Source organism: Hydractinia symbiolongicarpus, chromosome 5, assembly GCF_029227915.1.
Source record: "Hydractinia symbiolongicarpus strain clone_291-10 chromosome 5, HSymV2.1, whole genome shotgun sequence".
Lineage (NCBI taxonomy): Eukaryota > Metazoa > Cnidaria > Hydrozoa > Anthoathecata > Hydractiniidae > Hydractinia > Hydractinia symbiolongicarpus.
The window spans coordinates 8,676,685-8,703,052 of record NC_079879.1 but is presented as its reverse complement, the minus strand read 5'-3'; the positions used below and the strand labels follow the sequence as shown (position 1 = coordinate 8,703,052).

The 26,368-nt window shown below is 33.9% G+C and overlaps 1 protein-coding gene across 2 annotated transcripts; it reads left to right on the top strand.

The window, feature by feature from the left end:
* Positions 1–974: 974 nt before the first annotated feature.
* Positions 975–25,762, top strand: LOC130644605 (protein NDRG1-like). Of its 2 annotated transcripts, XM_057450274.1 has the most exons (14): positions 975–1,129; positions 8,966–9,001; positions 13,118–13,181; positions 18,667–18,755; positions 19,121–19,149; positions 19,360–19,422; positions 19,673–19,733; positions 20,687–20,851; positions 21,252–21,358; positions 23,072–23,110; positions 23,328–23,379; positions 24,232–24,312; positions 24,641–24,692; positions 25,218–25,762. In XM_057450274.1, the coding sequence occupies exons 1-14, from the start codon at positions 1,094–1,096 to the stop codon at positions 25,295–25,297; spliced, it is 954 nt and encodes a 317-aa protein (XP_057306257.1). In that variant the 5' UTR covers positions 975–1,093; the 3' UTR covers positions 25,298–25,762. The 2 variants fall into 2 exon arrangements, with proteins under 2 accessions (XP_057306257.1, XP_057306259.1); XM_057450276.1 differs by lacking the exon at positions 8,966–9,001 and having other exon boundaries at positions 990–1,129.
* The last annotated feature ends 606 nt before the right edge of the window (positions 25,763–26,368 follow it).

Genomic DNA, 26,368 nt, shown 5'->3' with positions numbered 1-26,368 from the left:
ATGTCATTTTTCAGTCTTTTTTTATACAGTACCTTGATATGTATACCTTAGCAGTAATTGTGGTTAAAGACCTAAAAAGATACCAAAAAATAGAGAAAATCTTGTTTGTCAGACAATTGTTTGACAAACAATTTGTTAACAGACATCCTGTTTTAATTTTTGACATTAGGAAAGGCGGAGTTTATTAGAAATTACTATCGAAAGAGAAATTGATAGCAGAAAGATGTAAAAACAATATTTTATTAAAAAAGGAATAAATGACCCTTTTCAAGGTCCAACCTCGATCCCGTATCCTTTAACACTTTCTTCACCGGCCGTGTAGGAAGTAACATCGTTTCAGGGGAATGTTGATGTCTCATCATATCAACTCTTAAATTTTTCAAGAAACAATGCAAATATAAATATATAAAATCTTATTGTTGATTGTGATCGTTAATGCGCATAAAAAAGAGATATCGTTAGCGCATATTGTCTCTTTTTATATTGGGACGGCAAAGACGTTCATCTTTGTATCGTCGTCCCTGTGTCAGAAAAGATACAAGATGCCCTGCAGTTAATTTTCCCTCCCCCCTTCCCTTCGCAGTTGCTAGTGCTCTTTTTTATAAGTGAAATGTTTACTTTCTATTTCGTTGTCCATGTAAAGCATTTTTTGATTATGATTTGCTATTTTCCATTATTCCAGTATCGTCCATTTTCCGGGTAAACGGTGATGAGTGTATGATCCATTCTCGTCCCAAGAGCTCTTTGAGATAATACGATCGTCCACGGTCTATTTTTCTCATCAGTCTCCTTCACCTGTGAAAAGTGGAGGAACAAGCCGGAGAGAAAAAGCCCTGATGACAAGGTTTCAGCTTCTCCCAAATCAAACCGGTTTGTTTACATTTGCGTTTTCCCGCCCCCAGCTTTCACATGTTTTGCACACGTGAACGCACTTTGTTGTTTATCATACTATTTACAAAGGTTTACCATTTATTCTTAATCAACAATCAGGTGCATTTGTTATTCAAAGACAAGCAAACAAAGAGACCAGTGAATGAAAAAACAGAAGCCTGTGCAAAAATTATTGGAATAGGGAGTTTTAACTACAGCAAACATGTCTTTTGATCTTGGAAATGAAATAAACGAAAAGGTAAATTTTTAGTTTGCTTTTTTATACTGTGGCTTTGGCTTAAAACACAAATCAAGCTAGACCCGTGGTGATAAAGTTGTACCATACAGCAGGGGTTACTATTGTAAGCTACTAGAGTAGCTAGCTACTTGTCATCTAAAGTAATAAACACAATTATTACAGCATGCTTGTTGCGTAGCATTTTAAATGTGTATCAAAATAGGAAATGTTGCGATTAAGTGGCGGCTAGCTAACTAATTAACTTCAATTTGTCCAAGTCATCTTAAAACGTATATAGCTAGCTAGCTGTCCCTTAGCTGAAGGGCTAATTAATCTTGGCAGTTGACCTCTATTTTCTATATTAATATGTTAATATTATATATATGCTATAATATGTATGCCAACTTGCTGGCTTAGTGTGGAAAAAGTTCAGCCAGGAATTATTTAATCAAAGATGTTGTTATCTTATCTGTTTTAATGTTTTATTAACTGTAGGTGAATGTTTATATATATAATTTTGATGTTGTTATAATAATAAAAAAAAAATTAATGTAGCTATAGCAACATCTCAATATCTATTTTAATTGATTTTTTTTATTGTTATTCTTACTGAGAAAAATATATAAAAACAAACAACCATATTCTCTCCTGAAAGATTTTACCCAACAAGTGGGGACGAATTCCTAAGCTTTTTTTTGTGGGCTTACAACTATTTATTACAAATGTTGATGCGGGTTAGCCACTTCAGTATTAGGATCACTGCTTTCATGTGGTTATTACTGGCATTTGCAAAAATAGTAGCTAAAATAGTGCCTACCCAATTACTTTAACTTTGCATGGGTTGAGTACCTCATTCCATGATTTTAAAGAGTGAAATCTACTAAACTTTTTCCCAAATGATGTTGAAAAAACAAAAGGTAACTTTAAAAGCTCTTGTTGATCAGCACGGGTGTGTTGGCCATGAGAAAAGTTAATGGAAAAAGTATCTTTGATAGTGTAATGAAGGCCATGAGCTAAGTTGTGCAGAAAAATAATATTTTGCATAAAGATCATGTCAGGAAACTTGAGAATCAACTGTATCAATAGCTTTTTGCAAATCAATAAATACACCGCAAGCAAAGAGACCATTGTCAAGAGCATCCATAATTTTTTGAGTGATGTTAATGAGCGCTTGGGAAGTGGAAAATTTCTTTCTAAAACCAAATTGATTATGGTAAATAGTTTTGTTGGAGGATAAAAATTTATATAAGTGATTGTAAATTAGTTTTTCAAAAACCTTATTAATGTTAGAAACTAGTGAAATGGGTTGATAGTTAGTAAGTTCCATATTGGAGCCTTTTTTATAAACCGGGATGACTTTAGTAGTTTTGATGGAAGATGGATATACACCAGTAGAAAAAGATATATTTATTAACTTAGCTATAGGTACTGACAGCGTTTCCCTAGATGGGATAAGTACTTAAGAAGAATGCTAAATGGACCACTTGCTTTTTTGCTATTAATGAGAGAAAGACAGTTAAAAACTTCTAGTTGATCAGTAGGAGTGAGAAAAAGCAAATTGGGAACAGGATTTTTTAAATATGATAGAACTAGGTGGAATGGTTTTCCTAAGATCATCTGCAATTGAACGGAAATATTCATTGAAAAAATAAGCTATGATTAAAGGGTCAGATACAAGGTTGTTGTTAATATTCGTGCAAGATGGGCTCGGTGATTTGGAGCTACGTAGGGAGATAATGGACTTTATGCCATTCCAAATAATTTTAGTGTTCTTTTGGTTTGCAGTAAAAAATTCCCTGTAAAAATTGCTGCTCAATGATCTGCTGCTATCAGCTGTAATTTTGGGTACAGCGGATAAACTATGTGTTACTTGTGATGAAGTTGAGGAGTGGCCAGCAGTAAAGGCTGCACTATCAGTATGTCCATCATGACTAAAACTAGTACTGGGTTTTCCATAGTGGTGCAGTCCAACTAAGCTAGAGGGAGAAAAAGCATAAACTTTGAATGTTGTCCAAGAAGATATAGAAAATACGTCACCAAGTATTTAGCTACACACCCAGGGTATGGTTTCCATGATATGTAACTTTTATTTGAAAATTCATGCTAGAAGCGAAAAGGTTGATTAAATTTTAGTGACAATGTTTAATTAAAATATTTTAGGATTTAACATCCATTCTTTGTCATCATTATAAAGACCCTGGATTTGTGATGAGCAAGTACACTTTTACACCAGGAATGTGTGCAGCAGAAAGTCATGTGTTTTGTTTGCAACAGAATTGCCATATTTGTTTTGCAATCTCATTGCATTTGGGGGATCTTCTTCTCACTTTACAATGAATATAGATAATTACTGTTAAACTTTCACACATTTTTCTAATGTGCCTAAGTTTTCCCGGATGATGAGCACATACAGCTAAATGAATAGCCTTACGTTTTAACACATCAATGTGAGATTCACAATTCCTTTTGGCAAAAAACTGCCGCAATAATCAAACAAGAGAAGCTTCAAAAAACAGGTCACACTTTCCTTAGTCAACACAGAATTTGGCAAAAAAGCCCTCCTGTTTAGAGCTGCAAGTCATCATCATCATCATCATTCTCGGCTTAACGTCCGTTTTCCATGCTAGCATGGGTTGGACGGGGTATATTAATGACCCTCTTCCAATCTGATCTAGACTGTGTTAGATCTAAACTTAACTTCCTCTGTATCAAGTCCTTATAACCTCCTGCCAAGTCTTTCTCGGTCTGCATCTGGGCTTTGCCCCAGGAACTATCAAGTCTCTACACTTTATTACCCAATTATCCTCCTCCATTCTTTCCAAGTGCCCCAGCCAATTCAATCTTCTTATCTGGATAACATCTCTAATTATATGGAGACTAAGCCTGCTTCTTAGCTCATCTGAACTCTTTCTGTCTCTCAGACTGGCGTTACACATCCACCTAACCATTCTCATATCATTCCTTTCTAAACGGTCAAGATCTTCCTGCTTCACTGCCCATGTCTCACTACCGTACAACATAACACTTCTTACACAGGCCTCATACAACCTAACTTTTACCTCAATTGACAGGACCCTGCTAGTCAACAAAGGAAGTAACTCTCTGAACGTTTTCCAAGCAGAACCTATCCTGCAAGTAACACTTCTTCCAACACCCCCTTCACTGCCCAACATATCACCTAAGTAACAGAAGTTCTCAACTATCTCTAACGAGCCACTGTTGTACATCATTAAAGCTGGAAATACTTCATTCTCACCTTTGCAACGCTTGCATACAAACTGAATGTCAGCTCTTAACCTTCCACTAATACTACTGCACTTCTTATGTACCCAATGCTTGCAAGTCTGTCAAAAAATTGAGTTACTACCAACCCCTTTCCTGCAAACTCCACAAGGCCACTTTCCAACTACAAGGTCACACTTGGCTGCAATGCTACTAATCATGACTTTAGACTTTGCTGTGTTTACGACTTCTAGCATTGCTGTACATAGACTGTACCATCGTAACTAGCCACTCATCCACACCTAATTTTCTCATAGCCCAATAAATAACTTTACGTGGCACTCTATCAAAAGCTTTCTCTAAATCTACAAAGGCAAAATAGAGATTCTTTCTCTTTCCTAAATACTTTTCGTGAAGCTGTCTGAGTAAAAATATTGCATCTGTAGTGCCACGCCCTGGAACAAAACCAAATTGCATCTTATCTATATCAATCCTTTCTTTAAGTAACTTATCAATCACTCTTTCAATAACTTTTTTTACTTGATCAACCAACTTCAAACCTCTATAGTTACCCCTTTCTAATGCATCACCCTTCCCCTTGAAACAATTCACTATTACACTCGACTGCCACTCACTCGGAATAGCACCATCCTTTATAATTTGGTTAGCAAGACTTGTAATAAGCTCAACTCCAATATATCCAGATGCTTTTACCATCTCTGCAACAATACCTGATACTCCTGCAGCCTTGCCAATCTTCAATTTCCTAATAGCCTCCACTACCCATTCTGTCTTGACCTGCATAGCTGGCCCTTCTACAACATCATCATCAGACAAATTATCCTCATCCCAATCAAACTCAGTGTTAAGCAACCTCTGATAATGATTCTTCCAAGCTACCCTGTTCTCCTCCTTTGTGCTAGCCAAAACAATTTCACCATTACTTATACACTTCTCACCTACAACATCTTGGTTAGTCTTCTTCATTTGCTTTGCTATCTTGAATACCTCATTCCGCTGGTCTTTCCTTCTTAACACATCTGCAAATCTGTTTCTCTCTGCTTCTGATTTTGTCTTATACACTGCTGTACGACCATGACGCTTAGCTTCCAAGTAATTATTTTTACTACCACCTGACTTCCACTCTTTCCAATGTTTCCTCCTTTCCTTTATACACTGGTCAACCTCATTATTCCACCACCAGGTCTGTCTATGTCTAGCTGGTCCTTTCGTCCACCCACAGGTATCATCAGAAGCTTCTAGAAGACAATTATTCAAAGTAGTCCAAGTACTTTCCAAGTACTTCACTATCACGTTGACCATTGTGGGCTAACTGCTGAACTTTTGCACTAAATTGTCTTGCTCCAATCTCTTCCTTCAGCTTCCAGACTTTACACAGGGGCCTGTACTTTCCCTTGGCTTTTTTAACACTCTTCAAGTTAATATCACAAACCAGCAACCTATGCTGGGAAACACACTCTTCCCCCGATATAACTTTCACGTCCTTCACCACTTTCTTGTCTGACTTTCTGACCAGGAAGTAATCTATCTGTGTCTTACAACCACCTGACTCATATGTTATCAGCCTACTCTGTCTCTTACTGAATGATGTGTTGCCATTCCAAACTCAAGCAATCTCTCCCCTTCCTTATTTCTGCTCCCGAATCCATAGCCTCCATGCACACCTCTATAACCTTCAGATGACTTCCCAACATGACCATTAAAGTCGCCGCCCACCATGACAAGTTCAGTGTCTCCAAACTTTGATGTGACTGCTATTAACTCATCATAAAACTTATCTTTATCTTCCTCACTGAGTCCACACTGTGGAGCATAAACTGACAGAAAAGTGACAATCCTATTACCTATCAAAAACTTTATCACTATAATACGACTATTAACACGCATAACATCTATTACTTTTTCTACCCACTTCTCTGCTACGAATATGCCAACTCCTCCATATCCATCACTATTACCAATCCAAAAAAGCTTATACTTTGCCCTCCTACCTTCCACAAATCTCACTGAAGCTCCTCTCCACCTGACTTCCTGAACACAACACATATCAACAGATCTACGTTCTAACATTTCAACTACTTCACCTGCTCTACCTCTCAGAGTACCAACATTCACACTAGCCATCCTCAACCTAGTATTATCTACCTTGTGATGTGATAGCTGGGTAACGGTCTGACGATGCTCACACCTGACATCTGTACTACCGTGCGCGACACCTTCACTCCTTAGAGTGCCAGCCCCGTTTACGCAGTTTGTCTGATCAACTATTCTTACTGCCATTAATAAAGAGTTTTGGCATTGTTTTACAGCTGGATGCCCTTCCTAGCGCCAACCGTTCACAGACCGGACTGGGTGTTTTTTAAAGTGACATCATCACTATGTGGCATTTCATGAGACTTCCACAATCGCCCCTTTAAACTAAGGTACGGTGGAGGACGTTAAACTCCTCTCTTGTCTCTTAAAGAGACCCTTCACCAAGTGTGGAATAATTTTCCAGACCAAGTGACCTGTAATGGAAGTCTGCCTTTGTTTAAAACTTTCTAATGTATTTGGCAAATTCTAATGGAGATCACTTTTGAATTTTGGTTTTTAAATCTTTATCTTTTTAATTTTCACAGATTATAAAAAATATGTGACTATGTTTGATTGAGCTGAGGCAGTCTAAGGTTTATATTTTTTTTTTTTTTTTTTTTTTTTTTTTTTTTTTTTGTTCTAGTTGCCCCCAGTGGAAACAATCCACTAGCTATATGATTTTCTGGGCTAGCTTGAGCATACCACCTCTGTTCCTATAGGAATGTTTTCCTTGATGCCCTCCGTTTACTGACTGGCTGTCATGTGCCTGCAAGAAACCAAAGGGCAATTTCATTTGCTTGGTAAATTTGTGAGTGGCTGGTCCAAAAACATTTGGCATGCCTATGAATTTGTATTTATTTCCCCAAATATATCTAAATTATTCTAAGTCTTCATACACTGGTATAGTGAAGAAGGCATCTTTCAGATCAACAGTTGTCATTTACACATTTTCAGGCTTCCATATTAAAGTGTTTATATTCTGCAAATTCATTTAACTTTTTCACACTTAGTATCTTTGTATATGTTTTGCACCATCTTTTGGGTATGTGTAAAAATTACTTTCTCTTCACATTGCATTATAACCTTTTTCCTGACTGGTTTCTTGACTTGTGTGATGGTAAACTGTTTTTCAGAGTTGTATTGGTTAAAAGCAGAGGAAGATGGTGAAAGTCAAGAAAGTGTTGCCATGCTGACAAATATTTTTGTATATTACCTGCATGAAACTTCTTATCTAAACAACCTCTGCCTGAGATTTCATCTAGTATATTGCACATATTATCAGTGGTCCTGTCTTTTGCCCTTAGTCTCCACTGGCAGTTTTTTTTAGGGGGCCTTGTAGCTTTTTTAATTTAAGTATTTTTGTTGAATATCACAAGATTTTTATCAATATGACGAAAAAGATGGCTTAGCAAGAGCTGCATTTGAGTTTAGATCTAACACAGTCTACATCAGATTGGAAGAGGGTCATTAATATACCCCGTCCAACCCATGCTAGCATGGAAAACGGACGTTAAGCCGAGAATGATGAAATGTTGATAGCTATAAAGAAATTCTCCAGAAGTGAAATTTACATAGTTTTTTAGATCTTCGATGATGAACTCTTAAAAAATTAAAAAATTTAGCATGTTTAAAAATATAATTGTTTAATAAGAAATTTTTACGAGCATATACGCCTATACAAATCCATTTTTAAGAAATTTCACAAAATGCCTCAAAAATGTATAATATTGCCTTTCAGTAATTATCATTATTATCATCCATCATCTGGTGGCTTTGTGGCGTGTGCAAAAGGTCTTGGGTTCAAATCCTGGTTAATTCATGCCAGAGACTATAATAGATTGAATTGATCCTTTCTGCTTCACATGGTTTATTTGAACGGCTGTTGTGCTAGCTTTAAACACAACAAGACTCCCTTCACAGCACCCTAATTGATAACAGTACCATTAGGAACTTAAGAGGTCATCTTTTAAATAGCCTTGCCAAACAAATATTCAATATGAGTAAGATTAGGGCTACTAGACTACAAAGCCTAAATTGTCCCTTGGCTTTTTTAAACTTTAATTTTTTATCTGTATTATAATACCCGTATATATCTGTCTGTCTGCCTCACACAATGGTAGCTTATCTGCGCAAGTAGCGAGACGCACGCAATGCAGAAAAAAGAATGGGCGAACCTGTGGACTTTTTCACAGGCTCCACTAATTTCAATAATTTGAACTGTGCATAGGGACAAGCATTTTTCAGGATGTGCTGTTCTTTCAGCTGGTTTTTTTTTTAATTTTAAATTGCATTGGGGGTATTGCTTATGTCTTGAAAAAAATCTTTAATAAACTTGTCTGGTGCCAGCAGTAAACAGCTTTTTTTTTACCTTGTTGTTGTGTGTGTATGTGTGCGTTTGGAAATCACATTACTTATATCAGAATATAGTCAAACTGTGACCCTAGATTATTATTTTACGCAGAAAACAAATATGTGTACAAGTTTCCTTTTTTCACTTTATAATCAAACAGATACTGTCACATATATCTTTTTCTATTTTAGATTGAAACTGTGGGTGATTTTACAGTGACAATACAGGTAGGTACCCACAATGCACTTTTTTCTAAGAAACTACTTATAAAATACTGACTAGTATAGTTAAAAATATACCTTCACTAGTTGTAAAAATGTAGGAGTTTTAAGTAACCAATGGTATTCGAAAACACAGGTAATATTACCTAATATAACAAATGATTCTTACCTTGATGAGGTAACTTAAAGCTTCACCAGTCCTGAATACTATTGTATCAGTTACTGAAAAATAAAAACAAAATTAACACAAATTGCAATATCAACATTGGCACCAGTAACATAATTCCATAGCCAACACAAGTACAATATCAAATTACATGACAAACAAATCATCAAAAACACGATAGTAATCACTACAATCAATTATTGTAGAGATTGACATTGTCCAAATAAAAACTAGCATCAGCTCCTTCACTTAGAGCAAGCGTTTCTGAAGCAATTGAGCTTTTAGTTACCCTTTGCAGTTTCTTGGATTGCAAGCAGATTGGTATAACTTTGTTTAGATGATAAATGCACCTTGCAAGATGCTTTCTCTTAATTTTTTAAATAACCTTGTTGGCATCTTTCAAATTTTGAACTGTAGGTTCCCTGCCATAAGGGATCGTCTCAAAATGTTCGTATGTGGTTCGTATAATTCGTATAAAAAACTTCATATCGATTTATTAAATCTTTTGTATCATTTTTTTTTAATACGAACTTTTTCGTATTATTAAAATTACAAGTTTGTATAAAATTCATATTATTTAAAATAAGTTCGTATGTAGTTCGTCTCATTTCACAGAAGTTCGTATAAAAATTTGCTTATACGAAGTTTGTCTATTAGCTATAATTGCACTATTATCTATAGTCTTTATATTAAGATTTTTTCAATAATTATAAAGTTTGATTCGTTATACGAACTTCGTTTATTTTAATTGGACTTATTATCTAAGGTCTTTAGGGATCATCTCCACGGCATCATAGAAAGTGAAAAGATCGCCATAGATAGTTTAAAAATCATGAAAACAAGATCGTAGAAAGCGAAAAGATCTATGTGGAATTCATGAAAACGGGGTCGTAGAAAACCAAAAGATCGCCGTAGATCGTTTAAAAATCATGAAACGGGATCATAGAAAACGAAAAGATCGCCATGGATCGTTTGAAATTATGAAAACAGGGTCGTGGAAAACGAAAAGGTCGTTGTAAATCATTTAAAAATTCATGAAAACGGAATTGTAGAAAGCGAAAAGATCGCTGTAGATTGTTTAAAAATCTTGAAAACGGGATCGCCGTAGATTGTGTAGATTAAACCTATGAGTACGCAATTTTGCATTTTTTTTCAAAAAAGTCAACCTTGTTTATATTTTTTTATTTTAAACGAAGCACTTCGTATGACATTTGTTTAAGAAAACAACGTACTTCGTAGCATTCATGTAATTATACGAAAAAAACATACGAACATTTTGAGACGATTCCTAATAAGATGTTCGGCAACTATAATAAGGCACATCAGGGCGGGTTTGTTCAGCCACCCAAGCAATTTGCCCACTCAACGATCTCAGCATGATCTTCTCTTTGGTAGACAATTTTCGTTCTTTGCTAGTCAATTTTCGTTTATTGCTAACATCATTTTCAGTATTAATAGTTGTCAAAGACTCTTAGCTCACTTGATTAATCTTAATTTTACTTTTAAATCGATCCACATCTAATCCTAGATACTTGAATGTTGTGTCTCATTGCGTAATGATTTTGAAAAGTTTTGCAAGAACATCTTTTTGGAAAGCTAGACTGCCACCATACACAAAGTCATCAACATGGCAAACAAGCATTCCACTGATTTGCTTGCCTCTATACCAGTAAAACACAGCAGGGTCTTGACACATTTCACCACCAAGTTTCAACATTTCGCTTCTTACTCATATATACCATGCCCTAGATGCAACGTTTCACCCATACAAACATCTCTTTATTTTTCACACTATTCGCACTGACAATGTGTCTTCTGTTGGTTGCAGAAACAGTTCTCTTTCAATTCAGTTAAAGAAAATCTGCAGGGATGTCAAATGAACTGATCTGCCAATCATTGCTAACTATGATAGCCATAGCAAGTTGAAGACTTTGTTTGCCACAAGTTGGTGAATCTGTTCTCAAGGACTGAAATTTCTTCAAAGCCTCTAACCAGCTTTCACAACCCTTTTTTTTGCCTTTGAACTTCCCAATTTTGACCCATTTACTTGACCATTGTCTGGAACTTCTTCAAAGACATCTTTTTTTTTTTTAAATTTTGAAATTCCCTCCTTGGCATCAACTACTTTCTGTGAAAACATATCGACATCACACATATAAATGGGGAATTCCAGATTTCCAACTCGAACCATTTGGACGCATCATTCCAATTGATGCTTTTTGACTTTCTATCACCATCAGTAGACACATTAACTTAATTTTTTAAGTGCCACTTCTTTTGGGTTGTGCTGAGAGAACTCTTGCTAGATACCATTTTCCATTTAGATTGTATTTGGTGTACGATTTGGCTTTTGGTTTCAATTCAACTGTCTTGGATTCTGTAGATGGTTCTCTGCGAATGTCACTTGCACAATGATCTTCTCGGACACTTTCATAACCACTACCCTTGTCTTCCTGGTTGTATTTGGTGTTTTCAGTTTCATTATTTGTATCCCTGTCATCCTCAACTTCATTTTTACTACCAGAGTCTTCTTGGTCATTTTCGTCTACATTTCTAGCTTGTTCTTGACAATATTGCTCTTTATCTTCAGAATCATCATCTGAATTTTGGATCAATCAGAATTTTCCTCCTTCTTAACATGATCTGACTCGAATTCACCAACTTTCTAATTTCCACTGTTTCATTACCTGGCAGGGATGCTCTCTGTAAAAATTACCACTATGACCAGCGCTGATTTCGATACAAGCATTCCTATTTCACACAAATAACTCCTACATACGCAGTGTCTTCTGCTGTGTTCAATTCCCAAAATATCTTCATGATTGTGTCCTTTACATTCTTGTATTTGAGTTCTGCACAAGTTGTATGAGACAGTTTTTTATTTTCTTCAGACATATTCACAGCTGTGCAAAGAAAATATGCCCTGACAGGCAATGTCATATTATATTTGGGTATCTTATTGTAGAGCTTCTCAAACTGCACAATAAAATTCCTCTTAAGTCATAAATCTCTTTAAAAGCAATAAATGCTCTTGTGCTTTTATCTTTCCGATATATTCAATCTAGGTTGGATATAATATTGTCCAAACCATCATCTGATGGTTTGGACAATCAGACAATTGGACATGCCTGACCAGTTAATGACAAGTATACAGCTGGACCTTACTTTTTCTTTGGAAGTTCTGTAAACATCTGCCAGATCTCCAAATTGTTCTTTTAACTGCTATAGTTATCATCCTCTTTAACCGCTGGTGAAGCCTTTAATGTTGTTGTTGCAATTGTTCACAAACCACTTCACCAATTGGCTTGCAAACACACATGTTGAGAAGTAGCCAACAACAAAAAAGTTGTCTCTCTTATCTCAATGAACACATCTGGGTGTGTGCCCTCAATTGCATTTTTCAACACAAATTTCATCAACAAAATCATAATACTGTACCTTTTAACTCTGCTGCCATGTCAAATGATTCTTACCATGATGAGGTAACTTGCAGGCTTCACCAGTCCTGAATACTATTGTATCGGTTACTGGAAGATAAAAACAGAATTAACACAAATTGCAATATCAACAAAAAAACTTTTTATGCATGCCTCCCATCAATCAATAGCATGCAAATGACACAAATAATATTACCTAATATAACAAGAAATTGGGAGAACAAGTAGATTATCCCAACAACCAGAAGACTACTGCCATCATTTTAGATGGTAAATGAAAGCTTAAGAAGACATTATTTCATCTTTTTTGGTATTTTGATGAAAGTTTCTTTGTACCAAAATCATGTTGTTTTTTTAATATACCTCTTATCTCGAAAGCTCACATTAGACCGACCTCGTCAAAATTGAAAATCTTTTGGAAAAACTTTGTTTGTAAATAACCTCAGCATTTAAGAAACTTTTACTAGTTGGCCATTTGCTTTGTTTTTTATAAATTATTTATGTCATTTTACCTTACAGGAGAAAAAAACAGAAGGAAAAAAAATCGGTTCGCTTGTCACTTTTCACGACATTGGTTTAAATCGTAAGTGTGTTACAATTGTAGCTTTAATATAATGTGTGATTATGTTTTAGCATCTATATTATAATACCCGTATACGTCTGTCTGTCAGTCACGCAAATTGGTAGCTTAGGTGCGTAAGTAGCGAGACGCACGCAATGCTGTGTAAAAAGGATGGGCGAACCCGTGGATTTTTCCACGGGCTAACGACTAGTTTACTTAATTTGCTTCTTGTTTCTGCCTAATGATATATCCTTGAATTTTAAAATTTGTTTCTTCATTTCACTGTTGATTTAGGTTTCTTATTGTATGTACCCCAGAAATGTGTTAAGTGTGTTTTCACACTTGAGGACTTTAGCATGTGTGTTATCTGCAGTTGAGAAATGACTTTGCAAGGGGGTTAATTATACTCAAAACAGTTTTGTGCACAGACTTTTTTATGAATGTCTATATGTCAGGCATAACGACAATCTAGGCTTTTGGGCATGTATCCTACCTGCGTTGGTACAATATCAGTATATTTTTATCATGGTGTTTTGTTGTAATATTATATTAATTGCATGTGTTAAGCAATTCATCCCAGTACTCCGCATAGTAAATCCAAAAGCCAACTTAAGCTATTGGCCCTCCATCAGCCTGTTCTACTTGTTAAATGTACTTGTTTTGAAGGATGTAGAGAGCTTCAACAAAGCTTTACAGAGTGTGGTTTTCTTTTAAGTCAAGTTGTTAATATTTTCAAATAATTTGAATAACTTTACCAGCACCCATTCTATATAAAAAGGGAGATTATTAATCCAAATATAGTTTTGATGTTAAAGTAAGTAAGTTCGGACGGAGTTATGACTTTCCTGAAAGTTTGAGCATGTAAAACTAACTAGAAGTGGAAATAATGGTACTTTAATATCTAGTTAATGTAGTTAATGTTTGTTTTTTCGAGCTGCCATATTTAACGATCTTGTTGATCTCTTATTCTTGTCTAATAAGCTGGCCATCGCAAAATGTTTGTGTAAAGCCGTAGGTAAACAAACGGCCTTAACTTTAAATGAGCTCTAAAATGGAGTTCAATAAAATCGCCAATATGCTAGGCTCCGTTCACCATGCTACGCTCCGTTCACCATGCTACGCTCCGTTCACCATGCTGTTCTTTTTGGCTTGTTTTATCTTTGCAAAACATGGCATCAATAAGTGGAAAGAAATTTAGGTTCTGTTTAAAAAAGTGGCCGCGCGTAAAACCATCTGTATCACTTTCTCCACTCAGATTTAATTTTCTTCTATTCTATTTGTCATTGTTTTTGGAGACCAGACAAAACAGAAAGAAGAAGTCACAGCATTGCCTCATGGTTATAAATTATGATAATTAATGCTTATCACGCTTTTTTTTTCTTTTTTATTAGCTTGACAGGGATTACTGCATATTATAAGCCAAGATAATCAACGGGTGAGAATGCTCATTGTGACAGTTGAAGATAGTTGCAGCACTATGGAGATAATTAAATTTAGAGCATGAAAGGGGAAATTCTGAATATTTAGGTATTCTAATTGTGTAGATTTGATACTGTCTCCATAAGGAAACGACTAACTGTTTAAACAAAGGAAAAAAATCAAAAAGTAAGACAGCTAGCTAGGCAAAGCTATCTTCAGAAACAACAACAAGAAGAGGTTGTTGTTGCAAAAAAATCTTATATCAGTAAGTTAAAGCGTTTAAATAATAAAGAATAACACAGAAACTTCGATTGATTTATCTGATTTATCATGTTCGAAACTTTGTGAATACATTTATAAAAGCATTACGATTGAAACACAGCTACGGATACTCTCCCTCATTCCTTATTTTTTCTGTAATGGAATGAATCCAGCAACCATGTGATCGATTTTGCTGTGTGTTTATTATCGCATGATTCGTCTAATAAAATGTAATGGCGGTCCTGTAGGCTAAGAGAAATTGGAGTGAGTTTGCTATTTCTATGAAACATTTGAACATGTTCTGGTTGTCAGTTTTCAATAAAATTTTCAGGATAATGTTTTCTCATGTATATCTTCCAATTTTTACTATAAAATGGTACCTCAAAGAAAGTTGTATATTAAAGTAAATTAATGTATATTAAAGTAAAATGTATATTAATGGTACTAGTTAACTAAATTTTCTTCGCATATTCTACATATTCAGTTTTTTTAGGTTTTTCATTACATATCTATATATTTCCTGTTATTTAGATACTTGGTAGGTGCAGCCTAACAAATATTTTATTGTATTTCGTCCATTATAATCAGTAAAAGTAATGAAACCCTTGTTGATTGTAATTATTAAAATTATTATTATTTAATTATTTATTTATTTGATTATTTAATTATTATTATTTAATTATTAAATCGTTCAAGCAGTACTTTTTATGTTTTCAAAATGGTTAAGGCAGGGATTTGTAAACATCAACATTGTAAACGTATTTCGTATTTTGGAAAAAACAAAATTAATTTTTTTTGAGACAATAAAAAGACCTAACCAGAAAATTAAACACATTTTGTTTGTTTGTTTTGGCATTTCCAGAGACAATCATACAGTTACTTGTGATCTTTCTATAAATGAAGAATATACATGTTCTTTTAACATGATTAACCCAAAGTTCATTTAAAAACAAAAGCGGATGACATATTATGAGGTTGTGAAAAAGAGTCTGTAATGTAAAATATTCCTTTAGTCAAATTTACCCAAGAAAAATATTGTGAATCATTTGATTTTGCTTATTTCACACTCATATGCACCCGTGCACTGACAACATTGTTTGATCTACAATGGGATTCACATGTATCGACAGATCTTAACAGGGATAATAAATAAATATGACGCCTGTATTTTCTTTAAGCAAGATTTATTTGCACAAAAAGCAGACACTTGTACCTACAAGGTTTAATGTTCCTGAAAATATGAGGTATACGCTTGTGCATCAAAGTAAACTACAAGGTCTACTCTGAATGTTTAAAGCTCTCAATCTCACCTGTATTTTACAGAAGCTTATGCTGTTATCTGTGGGTGGCTTTTATTAAAGCAACAGAATTAAAGTGAATTTAGGTTGTTTTGACACCAAAAAGTTGAAGTGGGATTGAATGAATATATATAAAATTCATATTCATCTTTTTTTATATAATTTTATTTTCCCTTTATTATTTACTGCTAGTTCAAGTATCAATTTATACTTCTCTTTTTTTTTTTTACTAAAATAGAGGTAGTGTGAGAAACTCATCTTGACTTTTCCAGAATTTATTTATCTCCCAGAAACTTATATAGTTATATATATAGTTATTATATAAAATCAATTCTGAGTTTTTTTAGTAAATCTCTTTTAAATTTATAGAATTCAATCTTTTCTATTTTAAGATTCCGTTTCAACCGTTTAAATAGAGCAAATTGTATTCATAACAATATAGCTTATCTTCTTTTTAAGGGTTGGATCAAATGGTATTATTGAATGAATAGAGTGGAAATATAGGAATTTTAATAAGATTATTCTAATTTTTTACCTATAGGCATATTTAATCTTTTTATTAAGCAAAGTCATGAAACATAGCAAGGAAGCTAAACATCAGGAGAAATTTATTATCTATATCAGTTCGAAATAAACAAGCAAATTCAAGTGATTTTGCATAATCAATACATAGAATTAGTGCTATTGACAACTGTCAATAAAATTACATGACCATAAAAATAGAATTATCACCAGTAAAAAAAATCAAAGAAAAGGAAATCTTACTAATTTCTTTTGTTGTACTGATGCAAGTCGCATTGGTAACACTTAATCTCAGCATGGTACATGAGATGGCAATTTTTGCACACGCAAAGCTAAATTTAGTTGACTGAATAGGAAATAAAACATTTCTTGTGCGACAGAAAAATTTAAAGTTTCTTCAAATTTGTAAAGTATAAAACCAGCATTATTATACAAATTCTTTAACATTCTATAATTTAATTTGCAAGTTTCTTGCAACTAAAGATAATTGCTGCATTAAATTATGCACTCACCTGCTTTGATGCCAATTGGAAATACTGCAAGAAAAATCTCTAGGCCTTTCCAACAGGCATGTTTTCGGGTAATTTCATGCAACTTAATATTCATCATGATTTTGTTTTTCGGTGTAATGATGCTTTGTGTGTAACTAAAGTCATTTTACCCAAATTTTTTATTGCTACAACTTTGTCTGCAGCATTTTTACTACTAAAGTAAGACTTTTAGTTAGTTGTTTGTTGTATATACCACTAGAATAAGGATCCATGTTGTCTATGTTTTTAAAGTGTGTAAAAAAGCTCTGACAACCTCGTACACAGGTCTTCTTAAGAACAACTAGTAAACAATGATCAAAATAAAGAAATCCATGCCTTTTTATTCTTTGTGTAGAGACGTTTTCTTACGCTCTGCCTAGTTTTAAAACTCTTTTAATTGCCTTTTAAAAATTTGATATATGCTTGATATATTAACTTTTTTTAAAAGTGGGTGGACGAAAGGACCAGCTAGACATAGACAGACCTGGTGGTGGAATAATGAGGTTGACCAGTGTATAAAGGAAAAGAGGAAACTTTGGAAAGAGTGGAAGTAAGGTGGTAGTAAAAATATTTACTTAGAAGCTAAGCGTCGTGCTCGTACAGCAGTGTATAAGGCAAAATCAGAAGCAGAGAGAAACAGATTTGCAGATGTGTTAAGAAGGGAAGACCAGCGCAATGAGGTATTCAAGATAGCAAAGCAAATGAAGAAGACTAACCAAGATGTAGGTGAGAAGTGTATACGTAATGATGAAGGTGTTTTGGCTAGCACAGAGGAGGAGAAAAGGGTAGCTTGGAAGAATCATTATCAGAGGTTGCTTAACACTGAGTTTGATTGGGATGAGGATAATTTGTCTGATGATGATTTTGTAGAAGGGCTAGCTATGTAGATCAAGACAGAATGGGTAGTGGAGGCTATTAGGAAATTGAAGATTGGCAAGGCTGCAGGAGTATCAGGTATTGTTGCAGAGATGGTAAAAGCATCTGGATATATTGGAGTTGAACTTATTACAAGTCTTGATAACCAGATTATAAAGGATGGTGCTATTCCAAGTGAGTGGCAGTTGAGTGTAATAGTGAATTGTTTCAAGGGGAAGGGTGATGCATTAGAAAGGGGTAACTATAGAGGTTTGAAGTTGGTTGATCAAGTAATGAAAGTTATTGAAAGAGTGATTGATAAGTTACTTAGAGAAAGAATTGATATAGATAAGATGTAATTTGGTTTTGTTCCAGGGCGTGGCACTACAGATGCAATATTTTTACTCAGACAGCTTTAGGAAAAGTATTTAGGAAAGAGAAAGAATCTCTATTTTGCCTTTGTAGATTTAGAGAAAGCTTCAGGCTGTATCATTTAATTAATGTGTTAAATTTTTTGAAAAAGGAACTGATGATTGTCAAGTTTTAGAAATATTTCAGGTAACTTTGCGTTAGAAAAAAATCATTGGCCAACGATTTTCTCAAAATAATTAATATTTTTAGATAACAGTTTCAAAGAGTTCTTTAAGAATGAGTACAATGTACAGTTTTACGACAAGTTTGTTGTATACCACATTGATGCACCCGGCCAGGTATTTTTTTGTTTTGTTTTCTTCTGCCAACCTACATACACGCAAAAAGTTGTGTTTACAGAGATGCACCTTCTAAGATATACACCCTCCCCCTGTTAAGATATGCACCATCCCCATGCTAAGTACTTATTTGAACAACTGTCATTAGGATAGGTGTTCACTTGGAAAATATTAGAACTGGGCACTAAGGAGGTAAATAAAATTAAAGAAATAAAATATTGATATCTTTGAGAACTGTGAATGCCATAAAAATGAAGGTCTATTATTTTTATATGCCTTCATACATCCAAAGCAGTAATGATTAAATGGTTGAACTAGCATGTGTGAATTATATATCCCTACTTTTTTTCACAATATTATTTCAGCAACAAGGAGCAGAAAAGCTTTCATCAGAGTAAGTGATGTTATAAATCTCCTTACTTTTCCTTTTGGTGAAAGGAAATTGTTTTAAAAATTATGTCCTTTCTTTCATAAATGGTCACTCTGTTCTGTTAAGGACATTTAATCTACTATATCAATAAAAACTAAAAACAAAATTTTTACAAAACTTTTCAATCAATATTTTTGTTTTGTGTAGTATTTAAGTATAGCTTGTCTTTTTTAGGTATCAATTTCCTAGTTTGCCAAAGATGGGTGAAATGCTTGGTCCTGTGTTGGAACATTTCCAGTATGTTTCTTTACAAATGGAAATCCTTTTACACAAAGCTTTTACCAATTGTTACTCATTTTGCTAGTAATACCGAATACAAATTTTACCAAATTATGTTATCCATTGTTCACCGTGCTGCTAAAATTTTGTCATTTCAAACCAAAAATGTTTGAGTTGATGATGTATTAAACTCAGCATAGCAAAATATCCATACCATAGAATTCCAGAAATTCGTCAGTCTAAGAGATTAATTTCTTGCTTGGTTTAGGTTAACAGATGTGATTGGACTTGGTATAGGTGCTGGTGCAAGTGTATTGGTGCATGCTGCTGTATGTCTTGCGTAGAGATTTAAGTTTAAATTCAGTAGTGTACCCAAATGTAATCTTTAGTGCCATGATGTGTTTTTAATGGAAACAGTGTTATAGTAAAAAATCAAGCTTATTTAAACTTGATCAGTAATTGAACGGTGTGAGCTTAAGCAAGGAATGCCTAAGATCTCGAATTATCTTCGGGCAAAATCTAGGAATTTTTGTTTCGATATAATGATAATTGGTTAGAAAAAGTGAAATTACCATAATTCCTCTTTTTTATCTATCTTTTGATATAAACACTCAACATCCATAGTCCAGGCATATATTGTGCATTACATAATTTGAGAGATTTTTATTATGCTTTTGTGAGTTTCTTAGTATCTCTAATTAATAATAGCTTGCTGTATTCTGTCTGTCTGCCTGCAAGAAAAGCTTGTGACAACCCACAAAAAATTTTATATGCGCACAAGAAACATGTACTGCATCATGCACTGTGGAGAAGATTTTATTTTATTTTTTAAAATTAACCAATCAACACAGATTTTATTGTCATTTGAAATTTGCCTCGGGTTACTGTGGGTTTTAAACTTATTATTTGTTTTATGTATGTTTTTACATGTTAAGATATATGTGTTGCCACGTTTGTTACCCATGTACCAATTTTGAGAATTTCAAAGTCAGATAGCTGGCTAGCCTTTTTTATTGCTATTCTAAGTTTTTTCCTCAATTTCATCTAAGAGCTCTTTTTCTAGCGGACATTATTTATTCTTGTGTTGTCCTGACCAATGTGATTTCAACTTCATCTGGGGTTGTGGTTAATGTTATCTTCCTCTGGGTGAAAAATGAAAATGCTAAATACAGTTGGCTGCAACAAAATTTAAACGCTTAACCTGGCGAATTACTGGTGGCTTAACCCAGTTGGTTTTTCTTTTAATTGATATGTTGCTGTGGATAATGTTTCATTATTTTAGATGTCATTTCCAGAAAAATTTCTTGGCATTGTACTTGTGGACCCAGCTGCAAAAAGTGCCGGCTTTAAAGAGTGGGGCGAAGAAAAGTTAGCTGCATGGCAACTGGAGAGAAAAGGATTTACCTCGACTTCGGAAAAGTTCCTTATATGGCATTTGTTTGGAACAGTACGTTTATCATGTCTTTTAATGTTTTTAAAACTAAATGGACTAAAAACTAAACTAAAAACCTTATTTTGAAATACTGGTAATAAATCTTCTTTTGGTATATGGTAAACCCTCTAATGAGCACCTAGGACCCTTTACTTTTAGGGGGAAGGTCGATGGTGGTTATTAGAGGAAAGGCTTATAAATTTTATAGGTTCTGTTAAGATCAATATGAATAAAAAACAATTGGTTAACAGACATAAAATGCTTCAGACGTTGGAACTAACAAAAATTAAAAAGAAATTCTAAATCATTTGCATGAAAATCCAAGTTTGCACTAATACCAATTTAGGTGCATGCGTTATAATTTGGGATAACGTGTTAAGTTCATCATTGATAGTTTTGTCATCTAAATATTTAGAAAAGCAAAAAGAATGTAAACATGGAACTTGTTGATACTTATATAAAAGATATTACCAACAACCAAAATCCGCATAACTTGGCACAGTTTGTAAAAGCCTTTATGAGGTAAATAAACTTCCTATTTTATTGTTGGTATTTGAATTGTGGTAGTATAAACTAAGAATCTCAAGGTCCCATAAATTCCCCTTTTTATTTGTGAGTTATCCTGAATATTTTAAAATAACCTCAATATTTTATTTCTAAAAGTCTTTTTTTCTTGCCCTTATTTTTCTTAATTTAATAAATTTGCATTGCAGTTTGGTTTATCAGCTGTTATAACCAATACTTTCTTCCACGGGTAGAAAATTCTTTAACGCCAAAACAAATCTTGATAACATTTTTAAATGCTCTCGTTATTTATATCCCCTTACGTAATAAAATTTTAAACAATGATTTTGGAGATGATAAAGCTTTCAAGGGAATGAATGCCAAAATATTCAAAATTTGCGTTTAAGGACTCATTAAGCGCCCCCTTGAATTAGCGCCCCCTTAAATAAACGCCCCTCTACGATCAAAAGGGGTGCTTATTTAAATTCTAAATAAAATTAGTATTCTGAGTTATTTATTACATTTATATGTAGCAATTTCTATAATTTTTATTACTGTATTAATGTCCACAAATTCTTTTTCTCTTTGAGTTTATTTTTTAGAATTTCAACAAATCTTTTTTTTTGTCTGCTGTAGCCAACCTCTCTTTTTCTTTTACCAATGACTAAGCCTTCAAGTTGTTTGTTGGTTCACCAGTGCTTAAAAAATAGTTTAGCAGTTGTCAAAGTTTGATTGGCAAATTTCCAACTACAACACCTTTTTTGTCGATATGTTTGTAAACACCCAGAGTCACTTGCTACAGCTACTTGTGAGTGTAATATCTGGCAAAAAAACAAGTTTAAACGGTTAGATGTTCTTATTTGTGTTCTTACAAAAATTAAGAAATGTATGGCAAAAATTTGAGATCAGTGATGTTAAAATTGTTATTGTGGAAACACGTACAAATAAAAAGATAGAAAAACTGTATTGTGAATATGTACGTTGTTAATTTTTGACAAATCTCAGCCTCGACGTTTTTATGAACAAATCCTTATAAAAAATGTGTATGTACATGCAGTTGACCTCGTTATTAAACCATAACCATATCTCAGTACACCTCAGTAACCACACGTTAGGAACCAGCCCCTTTTTCAACTTCCTATGACGGATGTGTTAAATGTTAGTTACAGTACTTTATAGCATAGTTGATTTTGTTTATACTTCAGTATGTCGTAATTTCTTTTTTGTTACACCTTTTGGTCTTAATGCTATTCATGTTAGTAAATATCCTTTTTTTTTTTAATTAACCTTCTAATTAAAGTTACTCATAATTTTTTCCACTTTCCTTCTGCCAACAGCATATCTCGTCCTGTTCTTTTAAATGATCTTTTAACGACCAATTTTGGCACTTTGGACATCCAATTGCTACAGTTCTTACATCACAAAAACAATGCGCTGTTTCCCGATGTGTTACACAATTCTTTTGTTACTCGATTTTTTATCTAAATGTTTCGACAAATAAAGTTAAAAAGTTTCTATTGAAAAATTGATGCGGAAAATTTAGTTTTTAAATAAAAACAGCTGTAATTTTTTTAAATTTTGATAGTAGAAACCGGGATGTTAATCTGCGCCATCTTTAAATGGTATATTTGTTGCTATGGTGACAAAGCTAACGATAAAGGCGTTGGCTCCTGCCCAAGTCGTTTAAATTGTCATATAATTAAATACAGCATTTTCATTTTTTCGTTTCAGCCGACCTGACGTCACCAATGAAGTTCATGACAAGCTAAAGTAATTCTCCCCCTTTCTTTAGTTGTTGGTTTGAAATACACTATTGTCTAACTCTAATATATCAGCCCTGTGGTGGAGAGCAGGAAGTGTTGTTATTTTTTTCAGTCATTTAATGTCGTAATTCTTTACAAATATTAATGTGTTCGACATACCATTCTGTTTGCAAATGTTTTAATATTCGTAATTTATTCTCTTTTTTTTCTTATTTTAAATTTAGATGCCAAGTGTTGGTTATAACTAGTGCCCATTCTACCTACAAAGTCGAGGCGGTAGGGACACTTATACCATTAGTAGTTTCATCTGTATCATCGCCTTGAAAATTGATTTTTGTCAGAATTTGACCATAGTGTGACGTTATTTTATAACCACCAATTAAAAGTAACTAAGTTCGATTTTAACTGCTAAAATCAAGAAAAGACAATTCGCTTATTATTTAAAATATTTTGTTAGTGTTTTTATATATGGTCTCATTAATAATAGTTTTCGAGGTTGATATTTCTTTTGTCTTTAAACGGACCAAACAACTTATACTGTCAATACAGTCAAAATAATGTATGATTTATTACCGGTTACGTGCGCCTTTTATTAATTTCAGACCGGACCTTTATGTCTTTTTTGTAAATTATACTATTGTCTGAAAACAAAACGGCTCTTTTTAAAGTTTAATAATTTGCTGACTCAGTTTCCATAGTGACGCAAAAAAATGACAGTGCAGTTGACTGTATTTAATTAGTGGCACACCAAGCGGTAATTATGATTGACCTGGTTGGAATTTTTTCCTGTTGGATCGTATTGAGACAAGAAAAATGCATACATTTAAAATTATTACTTCAATGCCGGAAGCTTTTCTCACCTGCATTTACTCCAATAATTAGGACCACTGAGTTGTAGCTAATAAAACTGTAAAACTTTCAACCTTTTTTTTTTAATTTTGTCATTTTAAAACAATATTTTGTAATTACTTTAAAAGCAGATTCTTTTTCCCGTCGAGTTTTTCAATTCTGTTTTCCCACGCATATTAAGGGACTCTATACGTTTTTCCTCCACAATATTTCGTAATATAAATCCTTTGATATATTTCATTCCCAGGACAAAAACCGGACTTTTATTTTCGATTTTAGAACTACTTTCATACGAAACTAGATCGTCAGAAATCATCAATTCTGGAATCTTTGGATTCGATCAATGTTTTTGTTGAAGAGGTATGCATTGTAACTTTACGCTGAAAATTTAAAAAAAGGCCATTGCGCAATTTTTTGTTTTTGAATGATGTTTATGTTTCCTGGAATAAACAAACACTTGTAACTTTACCATCGACAGATACTTCACTTCTCAAAGAGGATACGTGTACCTGATCTTTTCATGCGAACTGTGTAATTTTATGCAGGTAACCTGCCATACCTTACCGATGCAAAGAGAATTGCGAAGAATTTTTTCACCTTTAACATGCTTTTTGTTTTTCTGTAACCAATTATAATAGTGTCGACACCATGAATGTAGATAAGTTAAAACATGCGTTTAATTTTTTAGCCTGGAAAATGTGGTGAGGGAATGTTGTTGTTGATGCAAGGCTGTGGATTAGGTACGTGCATTTTAAAAAAATGATGTGAATAAATACTTGATTGCAATGTAACACAGGCTTTCTCTACAGTTAAGGATCAGAAAAAGTGAGTGGAAGTTTCGCCTTTTTACTTCAAATACTTTTCTTCGTTTTTATATTTGCCTAAGTTCCTAGGTTTTCTTGTGTTTGTGGTTAAGGGCTTTGTAAAGGGTGAGAATACTTGAAGAAAAGCCAACAAAAATAGAGGAAAGCCTCGAAAACCTTGAAAGTTGACAGACACCCGAATGACCACCTTGATGGTGTTTAGAAAACTCACAGTATATATAGGAACGCCGGTTTCCATTAAAGCATTTTTGACCACAGCTCCCAATCTCCGGATGTCGGCGCTCAAAATGCTTAATCTCCATCAGATCAAAAATGACAGTGTTTTCGGAATTTTAATTTTTGAAAAAAGATGTCTGCTGCAAATGCTTTTAAAAGCAGGAATATTTTGAGCTGTTGACTCTCTTTTTTGTCTAAACCCATGTTGTAATTTTTGTTTCTCAGTTCCGACTTTACGTACGAGAACTGCATCCCGTGGCGGGCCCGTTCATCGCACTTCTTCCATGAACGAGGGAGAACAGTAGACCCAGTGATACTTGTGACCTTCTTTAAATACTTTGACGGAGAAATAACCTGATCGTGGCATGTGTATAATAAACGTATCTTCAGCGTGTTCACACGCAGCTTTCTTGTTTTTAACATGTATATATTAAAATATTTTTGCGAGAGTTCTGTGGTCTTCGCGCCAGATACTATAATTATGTAAAAGTCGGTTTTATTTCTATTCAAGGTGGCGGGAAGGTTCTAAAGATTTTACAACTGAAAAAATTTAAACCCAATGTTTTTTCGAGTGTAATACAGTATGTTCTTTGTGTCGTTAACTCTGGTGATAAGAAAAGTTTTGCGGAAGAAATATTTTTATTGTGTATGGGTTTGATAAAGTGAGAGTGTGTTGAGTTACCAAGAGCCGACTGGATGTTTATAATTGATATGATTGTTAATTGATATGCTATGTATTTTAAATAGTAATAGATGCTTATTTTATTCAATTTAGTAGATTTTATCTTCTCCTAAACTTTCTCCATATCCCCGGTTTGTCATTTGAAAGAATTTTGCGGGTAGAGAAAAAGTATTTAAATTAGTATTCAATGTTAATTGTGATATAGGTTAAGAAATGTAGTTCTTAACGAAAACGTTTTTACAAATCACAAGATAAGTGACCCTGTGATTTACGTTTGAACAGTTAAAATTCCACACAATTTTTTTATATATTGTACGACCTACAGAAAATAACGTACCTAGCGAGCGATAAAACTGATATGACCAAGTGAGGATCTATTTTTATAACAACGGTGTGACGTATTCTGTTTTAAATATAGAATATCCGAGATGCATTGAAGTGAATCCTTAAATCGGAAAATGCGTCGAAGCTACTCGTTAGGGTGTAGCTAACTGCCCCGCATTAAACGTGACACTTCGTCACGCCTTTTCGTGGTTGACACTTAAGTGATTTTTTCTAATTAGCTAAGTCATTAAACGGCGGTAGTTTCTTGTGATTGAAGGAGATATGATGGCATTATCTTCATTAAGGGTTCTTTTGTTAAAACCTCGTTAAACGGTCGTTATAAGATTCTTAGGAGTTGTGCAATCTGTGT

Coding starts and splice junctions, on each gene's coding strand:
- LOC130644605 (XM_057450274.1), top strand. CDS start 1,094: ATGTCTTTTGATCTTGGAAATGAAATAAACGAAAAG. Junction 20,852..21,251: donor TATGGCATTTGTTTGGAACA/GTACGTTTATCA, acceptor CTAAATATTTAG/AAAAGCAAAAAGAATGTAAA. Junction 23,111..23,327: donor GAAGTTCATGACAAGCTAAA/GTAATTCTCCCC, acceptor TTTTAAATTTAG/ATGCCAAGTGTTGGTTATAA.